We start from the raw sequence: 17,230 nt of genomic DNA on the forward strand, positions 1-17,230 counted from the left end.
ATGTTTCGGAGATGGATGGATCAAGAATATTCTATCAAGGTCTTCATATCCCAGTATTTTGGAGTCCAGAGGACAGACAGACAATGGGTCACTGTGTCTTTCTCTCCCTCTACTGATCAATAACATAGGTGACCCGTTTCAGGAAACTAGGCAGACATTATGTTGCAAGTCACAACTTTGTTTTTAATCAAAATGCCTTCTGGAACATGTGAACTTTCATGCGCCTTAATAACAAACTTTCATGCCATCTGTAAATACAAATACAATTGTTAAATTACGAGCCTTGTTGGTTAAGCCACAGAAAAAGTCAGCAACCTTCCCACTTGCCATGATTGGCTGAGATAATGAGTGGGCTGGACATGCCGAGAGAGGAGTTCGGATTGGTCTGCCATATAAAGGCTTCTGTCTATTTGAGCTGGTGAGTCTGTGCTGGTAATCCTGTCGAACGCGGCTTTAAAAAAAATGTATTGTGTAGTGGAGCTGTGTAAGGGTTGCTCTCCACTTTCTGGAGGATTGCGTTTTCAAATCAGTGGCACGAGAGTATGATAGCTAAAGAGATGGAGAAAACACCTGTCTCTGGATTACATCTTCAAACTAAGGGCAACCGTGGCATGGCATCCGTGACAGGGATACTCATCCATCATACATGATGATGTATAAGGGTAAGATAGTCTAGCTAGCTACATTTTCAGATATTACACAATTCTCATTTAGACATAAAGGGGTTTCATTTCAAGCTCAAGTGTACTGTTAGCTAGCTAGAGTTAGCTGGCTGGCTCCCTAGCTAACGTTACGTGTATGACGTTATTATTCATATCCCAGAGCCGTTTGCTTTGCTAGTTAAAGCCTAATGTTAGCTAGCTAACATTGGACCTGGTAGTTAGTTCCCAGCAGATTCATGCAGGATAGTAACAACATGATTTGGCACTATGTTCATTGTTGTTTAACTAGCTAACGTTAGCTGGCTGGCTCTTTATCTAACATTACATTACGCGTGGGATCTTACACATTGTTTGCCTAGCTAGGTTCATTGTTTACCTAGCTAGGTTCATTGTTTACCAAGCTAGCTACATGTCTGAAGCTAAAGTGTGCAACACCCATTAAATATGGCCAGTGTCAGTAAACGTCAGCACAAAAAGTAATGAAATTGTTGCCAGCAGAGCTGGTTAGGCTGTTTTCATGTTATCAAGAGGTTAACAAATTGGCCAGAGCGTCAAGTGTGCATTCTGAACGCTCCAAAAGCGAATCAAGATGGGAAGAAAAGAAGAGCTCTTCACTAGATACCAAAACGTTCAAAGGCCAAAAGTGAATTTACAGGTTTATCAACTTTCAAAGCATAATTACTTTCCCATTGTTCCTCAAAAATGCAGTGTATTATATACCATTTTGTAGCTCTAAGTCTACCGTTATCCAATATAAAAAACACAATTTCAAATTTTGCTACATAAGACCAAATCCAGGTGGTGAGTCACATAGGCTAAATGTTAAAGGGGCGGCAGGGTGGTTAGAGCGTTGGACTAGTAACCAGAAGGTTGCAAGTTCAAACCCCTGAGCTGACAAGGTACAAATCTGTCGTTCTGCCCCTGAACAGGCAGTTAACCCACCCTTCCTAGGCCGTCATTGAAAATAAGAATTTGTTCTTAACCTTTTGGAACTCTAGGGGCGCAATTTCATTTTTGGATGAAAAACGTTCCCGTTTTAAACAAGATATTTTGTCACAAAAAGATGCTCGACTATGCATATAATTGCTACTGTTCGAAAGAAAACACTCTGACGTGTCCAGAAATACAAAGATCTTCTCTGTGCGTGCCCTTTAACGTGAGCTTCAGGCAAAACCAAGATGAGATGGCATCCAGGAAATGACAAGGATTTTTGAGGCTCTGTTTGTCATGATCTCCTTATATGGCTGTGAACGCAAGAGGAATGAGTCTGCCCTTTCTGTCGTTTCCCAAGGTGTCTGCAGCATTGTGACGTATTTGTAGGCAGATCATTGGAAGATTGACCATAAGAGACCACATTTACCACGTGTCCGCCCGGTGTCCTGCACCGAAATTGGTGCGCAAAAGTCACCTGCCAGTATTTTTCCAAACAATACAGAGAGTAAAGCAAGCTTCCACGAACTGCATGTCAATGAAGAGATATGTGAAAAAACACCTTGAGGACTGATTCCAAACAACGTTTGCCATGTTTCGGTCGATATTATGTAGTTAATCCGGAAAAGTTTTACGTTGTAGGTGACTGCATTTTCGGTTCGTTTCAGTAGCCAGGCGCAATGTAGAAAACGGAACGATTTCTCCTACACACAGACGCTTTCAGGAAACACTGCGCATTTGGTGTGTAACTGAGAGTCTCCTCATTGAAAACATCAGAAGCTCTTCAAAGGTAAATGATTTTATTTATTTGGTTATCTAGTTTTTGTGAAAATTTTACATGTTATTCAAAATGCATAGCTTTGCATACTCTTACACAAATTAGTCAATTTCTATGGTTCAAAAGCATATTTTGAAAATCTGAGATGACAGTGTTGTTAAGAAAAGGCTAAGCTTGAGAGCAGATGCATTATTTTCATTTTATTTGCGATTTTCAGAAATCGTTAACGTTACATTATGCTAATGAGCTTCAGGCTATAACTGTATACAGGGTTTTTTCATAGCCAAACGTGAACAAAACGGAGCGATTTGTCCTACACAAATAATATTTTTTTGAAAAACTGCACATTTGCTATGTAACTGAGAGTCTCCTCATTGAAAACATCCGAAGCTCTTCAAAGTTAATGATTTTATTTATTTGGTTATCTGGCTTTTGTGAAAATGTTGCGTGCTATATGCTACACAAAATGCTATGCTAGCTTTGCATACTCTTACACAAATTAGTCAATTTCTATGGTTCAAAAGCATATTTTGAAAATCTGAGATGACAGTGTTGTTAAGAAAAGGCTAAGCTTGAGAGCAAACGCATTATTTTAATTTTATTTGCGATTTTCAGAAATCGTTAACGTTGCGTTATGCTAATGAGCCTGAGGCTTTAGTCACGATCCCGGATCCGGGATGGGGAGTTTCAAGAGGTTAACTGACTTGCCTAGTTAAATAAGGGTTATTTTAAAATAAAGTGTTGGCCACTTCTTCAGACGATCCTGATGTTCTGATATGCAAATACACAGGTGAGGTATAGTAAGACAATACACTAACAAGCACTCCGTATTCATGGTCTCAGAGTAGGAGTGCTGATCATGGATCCGTTTTGCTTTTTAAATCATAATACCTAAATAAGACCGGGGGACCTGATCCTAAATCAGCACCCCTACTCTAAGAATACAATCCTACAGTCCAACTGTTTGTGAATACCGGCCCTGAGCATTTGAGGAAATGCATACAGAAGCATTGTTTCCAATTAATGGGTAGGAATGTCTATTTAGGCTACATGCAGGGGAGCAGGACTTGGTGTTGAGAGGGGCCTGCTGCACCACAACTGTAGTAGGGAGATTCTAATTGATCCGAGATGGAAGCCAACTAACTGGAAAAACACTTGGTTTCATTACTGATCTGAGAAAGTGAGTGGGAAAATCCGCCTCTGCTCAAGGACAAAAAACAATGAATGGCTCTTGTTCGACATGTGGCCGTCACATTGTTCCATGCTGAGATAGAATGTGGTGTTCTGATATTTTGATTTGGGACAGTCATTCAACTTTACCACAGTATGCGGAAGAGCTTTGCTAATCCAGGATAGTGCTTGTACAGCATGAAACGGGTCAATGCTCGGCTGCTGTGTGTGTGTGTTGTGTGTGTGTGTGCATGGTGGTGTGGTGTGTTTGTGTATGCATGCGTGGATGTGATTTTAATGAGTGCTTCGATCAGATGGAGGCTCCATGTTTATAGAAGCAACACCATTCCTGATGAATGGTGTTGCACCAGGTTGAGCTTGTTACTTCCTGTGCCGAGAGAGATGGCAGCCTCGCTTCACGTTCCTAGGAAAGTACTCAGTATTTTGTTTTTTTACGTGTTATTTCTTACATTGGTACCCCAGCTAATCTTAGGTTTAATTACATACAGTCGGCAGAAACTACTGGATACAAGAGCAACGTCAACTCACCATCATTACGACCAGTAATACGACTTTCCCGAAGCGGATCCTCTGTTTTGCCCACCACCCAGGACAATGGATCGGATCCCAGCCAGCGAACCAAAACAACAATGCATTCATTGTAGTTGGGGATTTTAACAAGGCTAATCTGAAAACAAGACTCCCTAAATTATATCAGCATATCGATTGTGCTACCAGGGCTGGTAAAACCAGGATAATTGTCAATCTAACTTCCGCGACGCATATAAGACTTCCCCCGCCCTCCTTTCAGAAAAGCTGACCACGCCTCCATTTTGTTGCTCCCTGCCTGTAGACAGAGACTAAAACAGGAAGCTCCCACACTCAGGTCTGTTCAACGCTGGTCCGACCAATCTGATTCCACGCTTCAAGATTGCTTCGATCACGTGGATTGGGATGTTCCGCATTGCATCAAACAACAACATTGATGAATACGCTGATTCGGTGAGCGAGTTTATTAGCAAGTGCATTGGCGATGTCGTAACCCACAGCAACTATTAAAACATTCCCAAACCAGAAATGGATTGATTGCAGCTTTCGCACGAAACTGAAAGCGCGTACCACTGCTTTTAACCAGGGCAAGGTGACCGGAAACATGACCGAATACAAACAGTGTAGCTATTCCCTCCGCGAGGCAATCAAACAAGCTAAGCGTCAGTATAGAGACAAAGTAGAGTCGCAATTCAACAGCTCAGACACAAGAGGTATGTGGCAGGGTCTACAGTCAATCACGGATTACAAAAAGAAAACCAGCCCCGTCGCGGACCAGGATGTCTTGCTCCGAGACAGACTAAACAACATCTTTGCTCGCTTTGAGGACAATACAGAGCCACTGACACGGCCCGCTACCAAAACCTGCATACTCTCCTTCACTGCAGCCGACGTGAGTAAAACATTTAACCGTGTTAACCCTCGCAAGGCTGCCGGCCCAGACGGCATCCCCAGCCGCGTCCTCAGAGCATGTGCAGACGAGCTGGCTGGTGTGTTTACGGACATATTCAATCAATCCTTATCCCAGTCTGCTGTTCCCACATGCTTCAAGAGGGCCACTATTGTTCCTGTTCCCAAGAAAGCTAAGGTAACTGAGCGAAACGACTACCGCCCCGTAGCACTCACTTCCATCATCATGAGGTGCTTTGAGAGACTAGTCAAGGACCATATCACCTCCACCCTACCTGACACCCTAGACCCACTCCAATTTGCTTACCACCCCAATAGGTCCACAGATGACACAAGCACACTGCACACTGCCCTAACCCATCTGGACAAGAGAAATACCTATGTGAGAATGCTGTTCATCGACCACAGCTCAGCATTTAACACCATAGTAACCTCCAAACTCATCATCAAGCTCGAGACCCTAGGTCTTGACCCCGCCCTGTGCAACTGGGTCCTGACGGGCCGCCCCCAGGTGGTGAGGGTAGGTAACAACATCTCCACCCCACTGATCTTCAAAACTGGGGCCCCACAAGGGTGCGTTCTGAGCCCTCTCCTGTACTCCCTGTTCACCCACGACTGCGTGGCCATGCACTCCACCAACTCAATCATCAAGTTTGCAGACGACACTACAGTGGTAGGCTTGATTACCAACAACGACGAGATGGCCTACAGGGAGGAGGTGAGGGCCCTCGGTGTGTGGTGTCAAGGAAAATAACCTCACACTCAAAGTCAACAAAACAAAGGAGATGATCGTGGACTTCAGGAAACAGCAGAGGGAGCACCCCCCTATCCACATCGATGGGACAGTAGTCGAGAGGGTAGTCATTTTTTAGTTCCTCGGCATGCACATCACGGACAAACTGAATTGGTCCACCCAAAGTGTGAAGTGGTGAAGAAAGCCTCAGGAGGCTGAAGAAATTCGGCTTGTCACCAAAAGCACTCACTAACTTCTACAGATGCACAATCGAGAGCATCCTGTCGGGCTGTATCACCGCCTGGTACGGCATATGCTCCACCCTCAACCGTAAGGCTCTCCAGACGGTATTGAGGTCTGCACAACGCATCACCGGGGGCAATCTACCTGCCCTTCAGGACACCTACACTACCCGATGTCACAGGAAGGCCATAAAGATCATCAAGGACAACAACCACCCGAGCCACTGCCTGTTCACCCCGCTATCATCCAGAAGGCAAGGTCAGTACAGGTGCATCAAAGCAGGGACCGAGAGACTGAAAAACAGCTTCTATCTCAAGGCGATCAGACTGTTAAACAGCCACCATTAACATTGAGTGGCTTCTGCCAACATACTGACTCAACTCCAGCCACTTTAATAATGAAAAAATTGATGTAAAAAAAGTATCACTAGCCACTTTAAACAATGCCACTTAATATAATGTTTACATACCCTACATTACTCATCTCATATGTATATACTGTACTCGATACCATCTACTGCATCTTGCCTATGTCGTTCTGTATCATCACTCATTCATATATTTTTATGTACATATTCTTCATCCCTTTACACTTGTGTGAGTATAAGGTAGTTGTGAAATTGTTAGGTTAGATTACTCGTTGGTTATTACTGCATTGTCGGAATTAGAAGCACAAGCATTTCGCTACACTCGCATTAACATCTGCTAACCATGTGTATGTGACAAATATAATTTGATTTGTTTATCGTACCTTTGGTAGTCTAGAATGTTCCACTTCCAATCCAGTTTGTTTACAAAGCTCTAAACATCACAACAAAAGTCAATATAGTGGTTCTTCTAGAAAAGCGTTGAAATGATCTCTGACCTTTCTGACACACCCTTCATCATGTAATGTACTATGTGCCTATGTTACAATACTACTTACTGTATGTTCTGTTCCTATGTTATATGTGCAGTACATCCAAGTACCTTTTGACATTCTTGTGGACTCTTTAAGTCATACTTATGATGACTACCAGTCTATAATGAGAAGTGCCAACCACTTCAGCTACAGGAGTAAAGCTCCCTCACTCTCATTTTCTCCACTGCATCTCCTACATGCAGTAAGCTACAATACTCTGACATAACCTCACAAACTTCCCCTGCGTGACGAAGAGTTTATCACGAAAATGTCTTTACGCAGCAATTAAGCCAATATGAGTTTCGCTGGGTAGTGGGCCCTGAGCATGAAAAGAACCACTGCTCCCACATGAGTGAGTCAAGAAATTCCAAATCATGTCCAATAATCAGTCCAAGCATAACCATCTTTAATTTACAAACAATTATGCTCTGGTTCTAATCCTGCCTCAACCGAGTCAGTCTGCAGATTTACTCCTAAATGTGGTACTCATTTGGAGAAGTGTTGTGTTTTGTCCTCTAAACTTTTTTTGGTCGTCCTTGCATAAGAGGAAAACAACTCACTGACTATGTACAGAGAGAGTACACACAAAAATACACGATCCAGAGAGAAAACGTGTCCAGGATGGCAGACGATTATGTCAAAGTTTCCCCCCCACATTTTCTCCTCTAAAAATCCAAATCAGATTAACCTGAATCATGGCTATGCGCTTGTCCCAGTTGAATTGAAACACATAGTGGGGTCTTTCAGAAAGTCTGTCTGGGAGCAAAGCGAGGGAGGGCTGTGTGCACATGCCTTATTATAGGAATATATGGGCAAGTTTATTTTGGCTTCGGGCTGCCGAACATCACCGTCAGTTTTTCCACAACCCTTTCAGAAGAGTAGTGTATGAGTGAGGAGAAGAGCTGAGCTATACACGTAGCAGGCTAGCCTTAAGTGGAGTGACTCACAAGCTCCACTAGGCTCCCTGGTACATACAGAATGTATGAGGCTTTTCCACCACAAGTGACCACTCATGTCTCCTTTTCATTCTTTCCAAGTGCTAGGCCTCAGGACCACATGGTTGGAGACTAGACAACTCACAGTCTCACATACTGTAGTTTCTCTCTATCTAATACTATGGACAGAATCATAAAACAGCAGAGAAGCAACGCACAGAATAGTGAGCAGCTACCGTGAAAAGAGTTACTGAGCAAACAACAGCAAAGTGAACTTAGTGTGGCCTTGGTTGTCTTCGCGAACAACCAGCAAGATCAAAGTCAGGGAAGGTGGATATTATTCTGTGAGCATCTTGTAATTAAGACAGAAAATGCTATGGTGCATATAAATTATATGGCTTGTGGTCTGGTGGGACTCGGTTTGTTTCCAAACAAGTGAAAACGGATAAGTCAAACTCCATTTTCAATTAAACTGAATGAATCCCTTTTTGTGTTGTATTTTCTCATGGTTCCTTCTTTTCAGAAAGATTAACAAACAAATAACACTTCAAATGTGGGGAGAGAGAGTAGCTCAATTCCTGGCATCTAAATAGAAATGTTATGTTTTTTAAATCCTTGATCATTTGAATTTGAATAAATATACTCTCTTTATCACAGGGGGTGACACATACCAGAGTTCACCTCTTCACAGTTGATATGGATATCTGTGTACGTTTAAATTAGCTAATGAACTAAATCAATCAATCAATCCATGAACAAACCAAACACCCCCCTACCCCCTCCAAAAGGAAACCTATGAAAAGCACTCACCTCCTCCCAGGTAAAGAAGGTGAGCTCCTGTTCGTCACCATCCAAGTAGCGGATATCCCCATGCTGTGGTGGCTCCTCTACGACGAAGTCCACGTTGACCGCACTGTAGAATGGGTGAGAAATATTCAGGAGCTCAGTGGTAAGGGCCATCCCACCGCCCTCCCTCACACTGAAGTTGAGGGCCTGGATGGGGATGAGGCGAGGCACAATGTCCACCATCATCCGGAGGTCATCCACGGTGGTGAACCCGTTGCTGACGTCAGCCGCGAAGGCGTCACTGCCCAGGATGGAGGCAGAGACATAGAGGATGCGCCCCCTGTTGACATCCTCCTGGGTGAAGGAGTGGATGTAGTCGAGGCTGGGCGCAGCCGTACTGTCCGAGTGGTTGGTCAGCATGACCACGTGGCCCAGACGAGGAGGCTCCTTGATGGTGAACACCATCTCAGAGGGCAGGATGTCTGCTTGTTCTACCTGGGGGGAGAATGTTGGGACCAGGTTCAGATTCACTTTCAAGTATTGACTAACTAAATGGTTGTACTTACATGGTTGTAGAACACCTATGTAATAGCTATGCATTTACATGGTAATTACATGGACAGGTGCAGTGTGTGACTATGTTGTAAGTAGCCTACACATTGTTACATAGTACTTAGAACTTACAATTTACCATGTAAATACATACTTTAGGGGCACTTATGTAAAGCTGGACCAGTTAGTTCAGTCAGTACATTCCATATACATTCAGTCAATTTGTTCCAGCACCACTGTAAAAACCTTCTGCTACTAAGATGAACACATCAGTGTACCATAGCATTTACTATGTCTTTCCTTATGTTGTATGACAGAAGTAGGCCTATATTCACAATAACAGCATACTAAAGGTTTTTACAACCTATACATTTAGGCAATGGTATAAACAGACAGTCTCCACTGACTTTGATTCATTGCATATGAATTACATTCGATGCACAATAGTTTTTCATCTAAAGCCCTCGTAACTTGGACAATTAAAGAAGATTCAGGGTCTGGCACTTTTGTGGCCTGATTGAAGCGCTTCTGAAAACAAGCACCTTTCAAAATATGCAAAAGCTGCTTCACATAGCTAGTTGATTAATGATTATAGTTGATTATTTGAATCAGCTGTGCAGTGCTAGGGTAGTGCTATGGGTCCCAAGGACTGAGTTTGGGAGATGCTTTTCCTCAGGGATATATCATTTCTGGAATATTTGACTGTTCTACCATCTATAATCACAACATTAGTCACAAATACACATTTTTCCTATGTGAATAAGCATGGGGCACTTGCTATGACTCATAGCTATATGGTCTTATAAAACGCCCTATTTTTGGTCACTTGGGAAAGCTTGGTATTGATATCTAAAAAACAATATTATTTTACGCTAATTTGGTGCCAGGCGCGCCGGTTTTAGTGTGTCAAGAACTGCAACCCTGCTGATTTTTTTCACGTCAACAGTTTGCTGTGTATCAAGAGTGGTCCACCACCCAAAGGACATCCAGCCTACTTGACACAACCGTGGGAAGCATTGGTTCTCCAACTAAATGTGAGAATGCACTTCAAGTAAGCTCCACAAAACCCATGGTCAATAGGGCCACATTTAAAGGACAACCTGAGCTTTGCTCGACATTTCTCTATAATTGTTTCAATGTCTGTACATCTTGGTCCTTCTTAAGTCAATACTGAGAAAAGAACAGAACAAGGTCCTCTGAGAAATTAAACTTTAAATATCAAGCACAATTTTCAATAGGTTTCTTATTACTTCACAATTCGAGGTAAAAACAGGAATGCGATATACATTGAAAACTTCATCAATAGGCTCTCAAGATGAAGTGCACTCGTGTTCATCTTCGAAACAACACGATTCCAGATATATCCTTTGGGTGTACTTAGTGAGTGTTTTCCACACTAAATAGACTGTAATTAAGTACATAAACAAGATTAAAAGCGCATTCAGAAAGTATTCCGACCCCTTGACTTTTTCCACATTTTGTTACGTTACAGCCTTACTCTAAAATGTATTAAATAAAAACAATTCCTCAGCAATCTACACACAATACCCCATATGACAAAGCGAAAACAGGTTTTTAGACATTTTTGCAAATATATTATACATCTGCCTCCAGAAGTAAAAGCTTCTCCCAAGTGGGTGTGACACCTACTCCCGTTGCCTGCTGCACGGCTACTTAGATTCCACCTGGCGATCTGTTCACCGTCTGCCCTAGTTGTCTTCCCCTGTCTGGTACAGGTACCCCCACCACACACCCCTAAACCTCTCCCCCGAGCTTTTGCTCGCCTCCAGCACACAGGCACTGTTGGGGCGAGTGACTCTGATCTTACAATGGTTAATCCTCAAGTCGTTATATATTTTATATTTTTCTTCTGCATTTTGCTATTTTGCTATTTGCCTCATGACTCCTGCATGCTTTGTTGACTATGAACTTTCTTTCCTCAACCGTGGAACAGACTTTGTTTGTTCCCACACTCGGGACTCTGAATATCTATTGACTTTTGGCCTCCCATCCTATTCTAATCACCTCTCGCCGGCTTTGTATTCATATTGCCTCGTGAAATTGCTGTACAATATGATCTTGTTGCCATCTGATGCACATTCAGATGTCATAAATCAGCACCGCAGAGCTCTCCCTGTCCTATGCAGTGCCTTGATTGTATTACTGTTGATGATATCTGGAAACGTGCATGTACACCCTGGCCCATCTACTGTTGCTAGCCCCAATTCTGATTTGTGCTCCGATATCTGCTTCACTGATTTCTGCTCTCGTAAAAGCCTGGTTTTTCTGCACGTTAACACTACTAGAAGCTTATTACCTAAAATAGAACAATTGAAAGTGTGGGTTCACAGCTCCAATCCAGATGTGTTGGTCCTTACTGAGACGTGGTTAAGGAAGAGTGTTTTGAATACTGATGTTAACCTTTCTAGTTATAACCTTTTTCGGCAAGACAGATCTTCTAAAGGTGGGGGAGTGGCAATCTTTACCAAGGATCACCTTCAGTGCTCGGTTGTCTCCACCAAGTCCATCCCTAAACAATTTGATTTGCTGGTGTTAGATTCTGGGATAAACTTGGAACATTGTATACTCAGAAGTGTAGTATCTAAGAGTGATAGAGACTGGTTTTTACATCAGAAGTTAATGGTTATCTGTAGGAGCCAAATGGCTTTGGAATGTGTTGGGTGGACGGGAGGAAGTCACTGGATTGCTATAGGGGATACGGGTGGAGATCTTTGGATTAGGCATCAAGGGGGTTGAGGTCAGGTCAGATCCCCTTAGGGTAGTAAACCATTGTTTCTCCCTTATCACTTTGTCTTCCTGTCAAACCATTAAAAGATGTAAGGATTGGAGTGAAAGAGGAGTGCCTAAATTGGAGTGTATATATGTACTTGTGGTGGTTGAAAAATGTTTTGTCTGAATGCAGCTGTATTGACCCTTTGGGAAGAATTAAACTTGGTTAAGCTTTCATCATGTCCGTTGTGTATTTTACTGAGAGAATTAGAACCTAACACTGGTTTTAAGGATTAAACTTTCAAATAGTTCTTTGTTGACTGTTGCTGGGTGCTATCGTTCTCCATGAGCACCAGCCTGTACCCTACCTGCCCTAAGCTCTCTCCTGACCCTTTACACTAAATCTGAATTAGTCCTGCTAGCTGAACTAAACTGGGACATGCTTAAACCACGTGACCAAGTCCTAAAGCAATGGGACTCCCTAAATCTTTCTCAGGTTATTACCAATCCCACAACGTACGACTCCAAATACCCAGAAAAGGCTACTGTTCTTGATGTTATCCACACAAATAATCCTGATAGGTATCAGTCAGGTGTCAGTCAGGTGTTTTCTGTAATGACCTTAGTGATCACTGTTTTACAGCCTGTGTTCATAGTGGCTGTTCAGTGAAAGGACCTGTCCTGATTTATCATAGACACCTGCTAAAATACTTCAATGAGCAAGCCTTCCTTCATGAACTGGCCTCTGTAAAATGGTATAGAATCAACTTCATCCCTTCTGTCGAAGACACTTGGACCTTCTTTTTTTGATATTTTCAGTGGTATTGTTAACAAACACGCCCCCATTAAGACAATTATAATTAAAAACAGGTTCAGCACCTGGGTCGACCGTGATATTGTAGTTACTCCACCTCAAGAATTGCATTTTGCGAAAGGCTCGGCACAGGCATACTCAGGCTGACTGGCTCTCATTCAGGCAAATGAGAAATAAGTGCACTCAAGCTATCCGGAAGGACAAAGTTAGTTACTTTAAAGACTTGGAGATTAAACACTCCTCACAGCTACCCATGTCCCTTAAAGTTGATGATGTGGTTGTTACTGACAAGAAGCCCATGGCTGAGCTCTTTAATCACCACTTCATTAAGTCAGGATTCCTATTTGACTCAGCCATGCCTCCTTGCCCATCCAACATTTCCTCATCTCCCACCCCTTCAAATCCGACTATCCCTGATGCTTCTCCCTCTTTTTCCCCTGCCCCGCTCCAAAGTTTCTCCCTGCAGGCAGTCACTGAGTCCGAGGTGCTAAAGGAGCTCCTGAAACTTGACCCCCAAAACCATCTGGGTCAGATGGTTTAGACCCTTTCTTCTTTAAGGTTGATGCACCTATTATTGCCAAGCCTATCTTCAACCTTTTTAATCTGTCTCTCCTTTCTGGGGAGGTTCCCATATCTTGGAAGGCAGCCATTGTTCGTCCTCTATTTAAAGGGAGAGATCAAGCTGATCCTAACTGTTACAGGCCTATTTCTATTTTGCCCTGGTTATCAAAAGTGTTGGAAAAACGTGTCAATAATTAACTGACTGGCTGTCTTGACGTCTTTAGTATTCTCTTTGGTATGCAATCTGGTTTCCACTCAGGTTATGGATGTGTCACTGCAACCTTAAAGGTCCTCAATAATGTCACCTTTGCCCTGGACTCTAAGCAATTCTGTGCTGCTATTTTCATTGACTTGGCCAAAGATTTTGATAGGGTAGACCATTACATTCTTGTGGGCCAGCTAAGGAGTATTGGTGACTTTGAGGGGGCTTTGGCCTGGTTTGCTAACTACCTCTCTCAAAGAGTGCAGTGTATAAAGTCAGAAAAGCTGCTGTCTCAGCCACTGCCTGTCACCAAGGGAGTACCCCAAGGCTCAAACCTAGGCCACACACTCTTCTCAATTTACATCAACAACATTGCTCAGGCAGTAGGAAGCTCTTTTATCCATTTATATGCAGATGCTAAGTCTTCTACTCAACTGGCCCGTCCCCAAATTTTGTGATAAATGCTCCACAACAAAGCTTTTTAGTGTCCAACACACTTTCTCTACCCGTAACCTTGTTCTGAACACCTCCAAAACAAATGTCATGTGGTTTGGTAAGAAGAATGCCCCTCTCCCCACAGGTGTGATTACTACCTCTGAGGGTTTAGAGCTTGAGGTTGTCACCTCATACAAGTACTTGGGAGTATGGCTAGACTGTACACTGTCCTTCTCTCAGCACATGTCAAAGCTGCAGGCTAAAGTTAAATCTAGACTTGGTTTCCTCTATCGTAATCGCTCCTCTTTCTCCGCAGCTGCCAAACTAACCCTGATTCAGATGACCTTCCTACCCATGCTAGATTACATAGACATAGTTTATAGATTGGCAGGTAAGGGTGCTCTCGAGCAGCAAAATGTTCTTTACCATTTGGCCTTCAGATATGCCACCAATGCTCCTTATAGGACACATCACTGTACTCTATACTCCTCTGTAAACTGGTCATCTCTGTAAACCCATCGCAAGACCCACTGGTTGATGCTTATTTATAAAACCCTCTTAGGCCTCACTCCCCCTATCTGAGATATCTACTGCAGCCCTCATCCTCCACATACAACACCCGTTCTGCCAGTCACATTCTGTTAAAGGTCCCTAAAGCTAACACATCTCTGGGTCATCGTCTTTTCAGTTCGCTGTAGCTAGCGACCGGAACAAGCTGCAACAAACACTCAGACTGGACAGTTTTCTCAAACTCTACATTTAAAGACTCAATCATGGACACTCTTACTGACAATTGTGGCTGCTTTGCGTGATGTATTTTTGTCTCTACCTTCTTGCCCTTTGTGCTGTTGTCTGTGTCCATTAATGTTTGTACCATGTTTTGTGCTGCTTCTATATTGTGTCGCTTCCATGCTGTTGTCATGTTGTGTTGCTACCATGCTGTGTTGTCATGTGTTGCTGCCTAGCTATGTTGATGTCTTAGGTCTCTCTTGTCGTGATGCGTGTTTTGTCCAACAGTTGAAGTTGGATGTTTACATACACCTTAGCCAAATAAATGTTTTCACAATTCCTGACATTTAATCCTAGTAAAAATTCCCTGTCTAAGGTCAGTTAGGATCACCACTTTACGTTAAGAATATGAAATGTCAGAATAATAGTATAGTGATTTATTTCAGCTTTTATTTCTTTCATCACATCCCCAGTGGGTCAGAAGTTTACATAAACTCAATTAGTATTTGGTAGCAATTCCTTTAAATTGTTTAACTTGAGTCAAACATTTCAGATAGCCTTCCACAAGCTTCCCACAATAATTTGGGAGAATTTTGGCCCATTCCTCCTGACAGAGCTGGTGTAACTGAGTCAGGTTTGTAGGCCTCCTTGCCCGCACACGCTTTTTCAGTTCTGCCCACAAATTGTCTATAGGATTGAGGTCAGGGCTTTGTGATGGCCACTCCAATACCTTGACTTTGTCACAAAAGCCATTTTGCCACAACTTTGGAAGTATGCTTGGGATCATTGACCATTTGGAAGACCCATTTGTGACCAAGCTTTAACTTCCTGACTGATGTCTTGAGATGTTGCTTCAATACATCCACATAATTCTCCTGCCTCATCATGCCATCTATTTTTTGAAGTTCACCAGTCGCTCCTGCGCAGCAAAGCCCCCCCACAACATGATGCTGCCACCCCCATGCTTCACGGTTGGGATGGTGTTCTTCGGCATGCAAGCCTCCCCCTTTTTCCTCCAAACCTAATGATGTCCAAACAGTTCTATTATTGTTTCATCAGACCAGAGGACAATTCTCAAAAAAGTATGATCTTTGTCCCCAAGTGCAGTTGAAAAACCGTAGTCTGGCATTTTTATGGCGGTTTTGGAGCAGTGGCGTCTTCCTTGCTGAGCGGGCTATGAGGTTATGTCAATAGAGGACTCGTTTTACTATGGATATAGATACTTTTGTATCTGTTTCCTCCAGCATCTTCACAAGGTCCTTTGCTGTTGTTCTGGGATTGATTTGCACTTTTTGCACCAAAGTATGTTCATCTCTAGGAGACAGAGCGCGTCTCCTTCCTGATAGGTATGATGGCTGCGTGGTCCCATGGTGTTTATACTTGCGTACTATTTTTTGAACAGATGAACGTGGTACCTTCAGGCGTTTGGAAATTGCTCCAAAGGATGAACCAGACATGTGGAGGTCTACAATTTTATTTTTGCGGTCTTGGCTGATTTCTTTTGATTTTCCCATGATGTTAAGCAAAGAGGCACTGTTTGAAGGTAGGCATTGAAATACATCCACAGGTACACCTCCAAATGACTCAAATTATGTCAATTAGCCTATCAGAAGCTTCTAAAGCCATGACATTATTATCTGGAATTTTCCAAGCTGTTTAAAGGCACAGTCAACTTAGTGTATGTAAACCTCTGACCCACTGGAATTGTGATACAGTGAATAATAAGTGAAGTAATCTGTCTGTTAACAATTGTTGGAAAAGTGATTTGTGTCATGCACAAACTACAGTCTGTTAACAAGAAATTTGTGGAGTGGTTGAAAAATTAGTTTTAATGACTACAACCTAAGTGTATGTAAACTCCCAACTTGAACTGTATATGTATATGGTATTTTTTATTTTTATTTTTATCCCAGCGCCCTTCTCCGCAAGAGTCCTTTTGCCTTTTGGTAGGCCGTCATAGTAAATAAGAATTTATTCTTCACTGACTGGTTAAATAAAGGTTTAACTAGTCAGTGAAGAATAAACAGCAATATAATAAACAGAAATACTTTATTTTCATAAGTATTCAGACCTTGAGCTCAGGTACATCACAATTACATTGATCATCGTTGAGATATTTCAGAAACTTTACTGGAGTCCACCTGTGGTAAATCAATTGATTGTACATTATTTGGAAAGGCACATACCTGTCTATATAAGGTCCCACAGTTGACATTGCATGTCAGAGTAAAAACCAAGCGATGAGGTCGAAGTAATTTTCCGTAGAGCTCTGAGACAGGATTGTGTCGAGGCACAGCTCCGGGGAAGGGTACCAATACATTTCTGCAGATTTATTTTTTAACATTAAAACAAAAAATGTAACCTTTATTTAACTAGGCAAGTCAGTTAAGAACAAATTTACAATGACGGCCTACCCTGGCCCAAATCTGGACGATGCTGGGCCAATTGTGCGCCGCTCTATGGGACTCCCAATCATGGTTGGATGTGATACATCCTGGATACGAACTAGTGACTGTAGTGACGCCTCTTGCACTGAGATAAAGTACCTTAGACTCGGGAGCCTTGAAGTTCCCCAAGAACACAGTAGCCTCCATAAATCTTAAATTAAGTTT

General features: G+C 42.6%; 1 protein-coding gene across 1 annotated transcript in view; it reads right to left on the reverse strand.

Moving 5' to 3' along the window:
* cspg4 (chondroitin sulfate proteoglycan 4) overlaps positions 1 to 17,230 on the reverse strand; it is a 117,010-nt gene that overhangs the window by 23,848 nt on the left and 75,932 nt on the right. Inside the window, 1 exon segment of the mRNA XM_064930556.1 lies at positions 8,620 to 9,090. Within this exon segment, the coding sequence (XP_064786628.1) occupies positions 8,620 to 9,090 (471 nt within the window).

The sequence above is a fragment of the Oncorhynchus masou genome, chromosome 22, assembly GCF_036934945.1.
Source record: "Oncorhynchus masou masou isolate Uvic2021 chromosome 22, UVic_Omas_1.1, whole genome shotgun sequence".
NCBI lineage: Eukaryota > Metazoa > Chordata > Actinopteri > Salmoniformes > Salmonidae > Oncorhynchus > Oncorhynchus masou.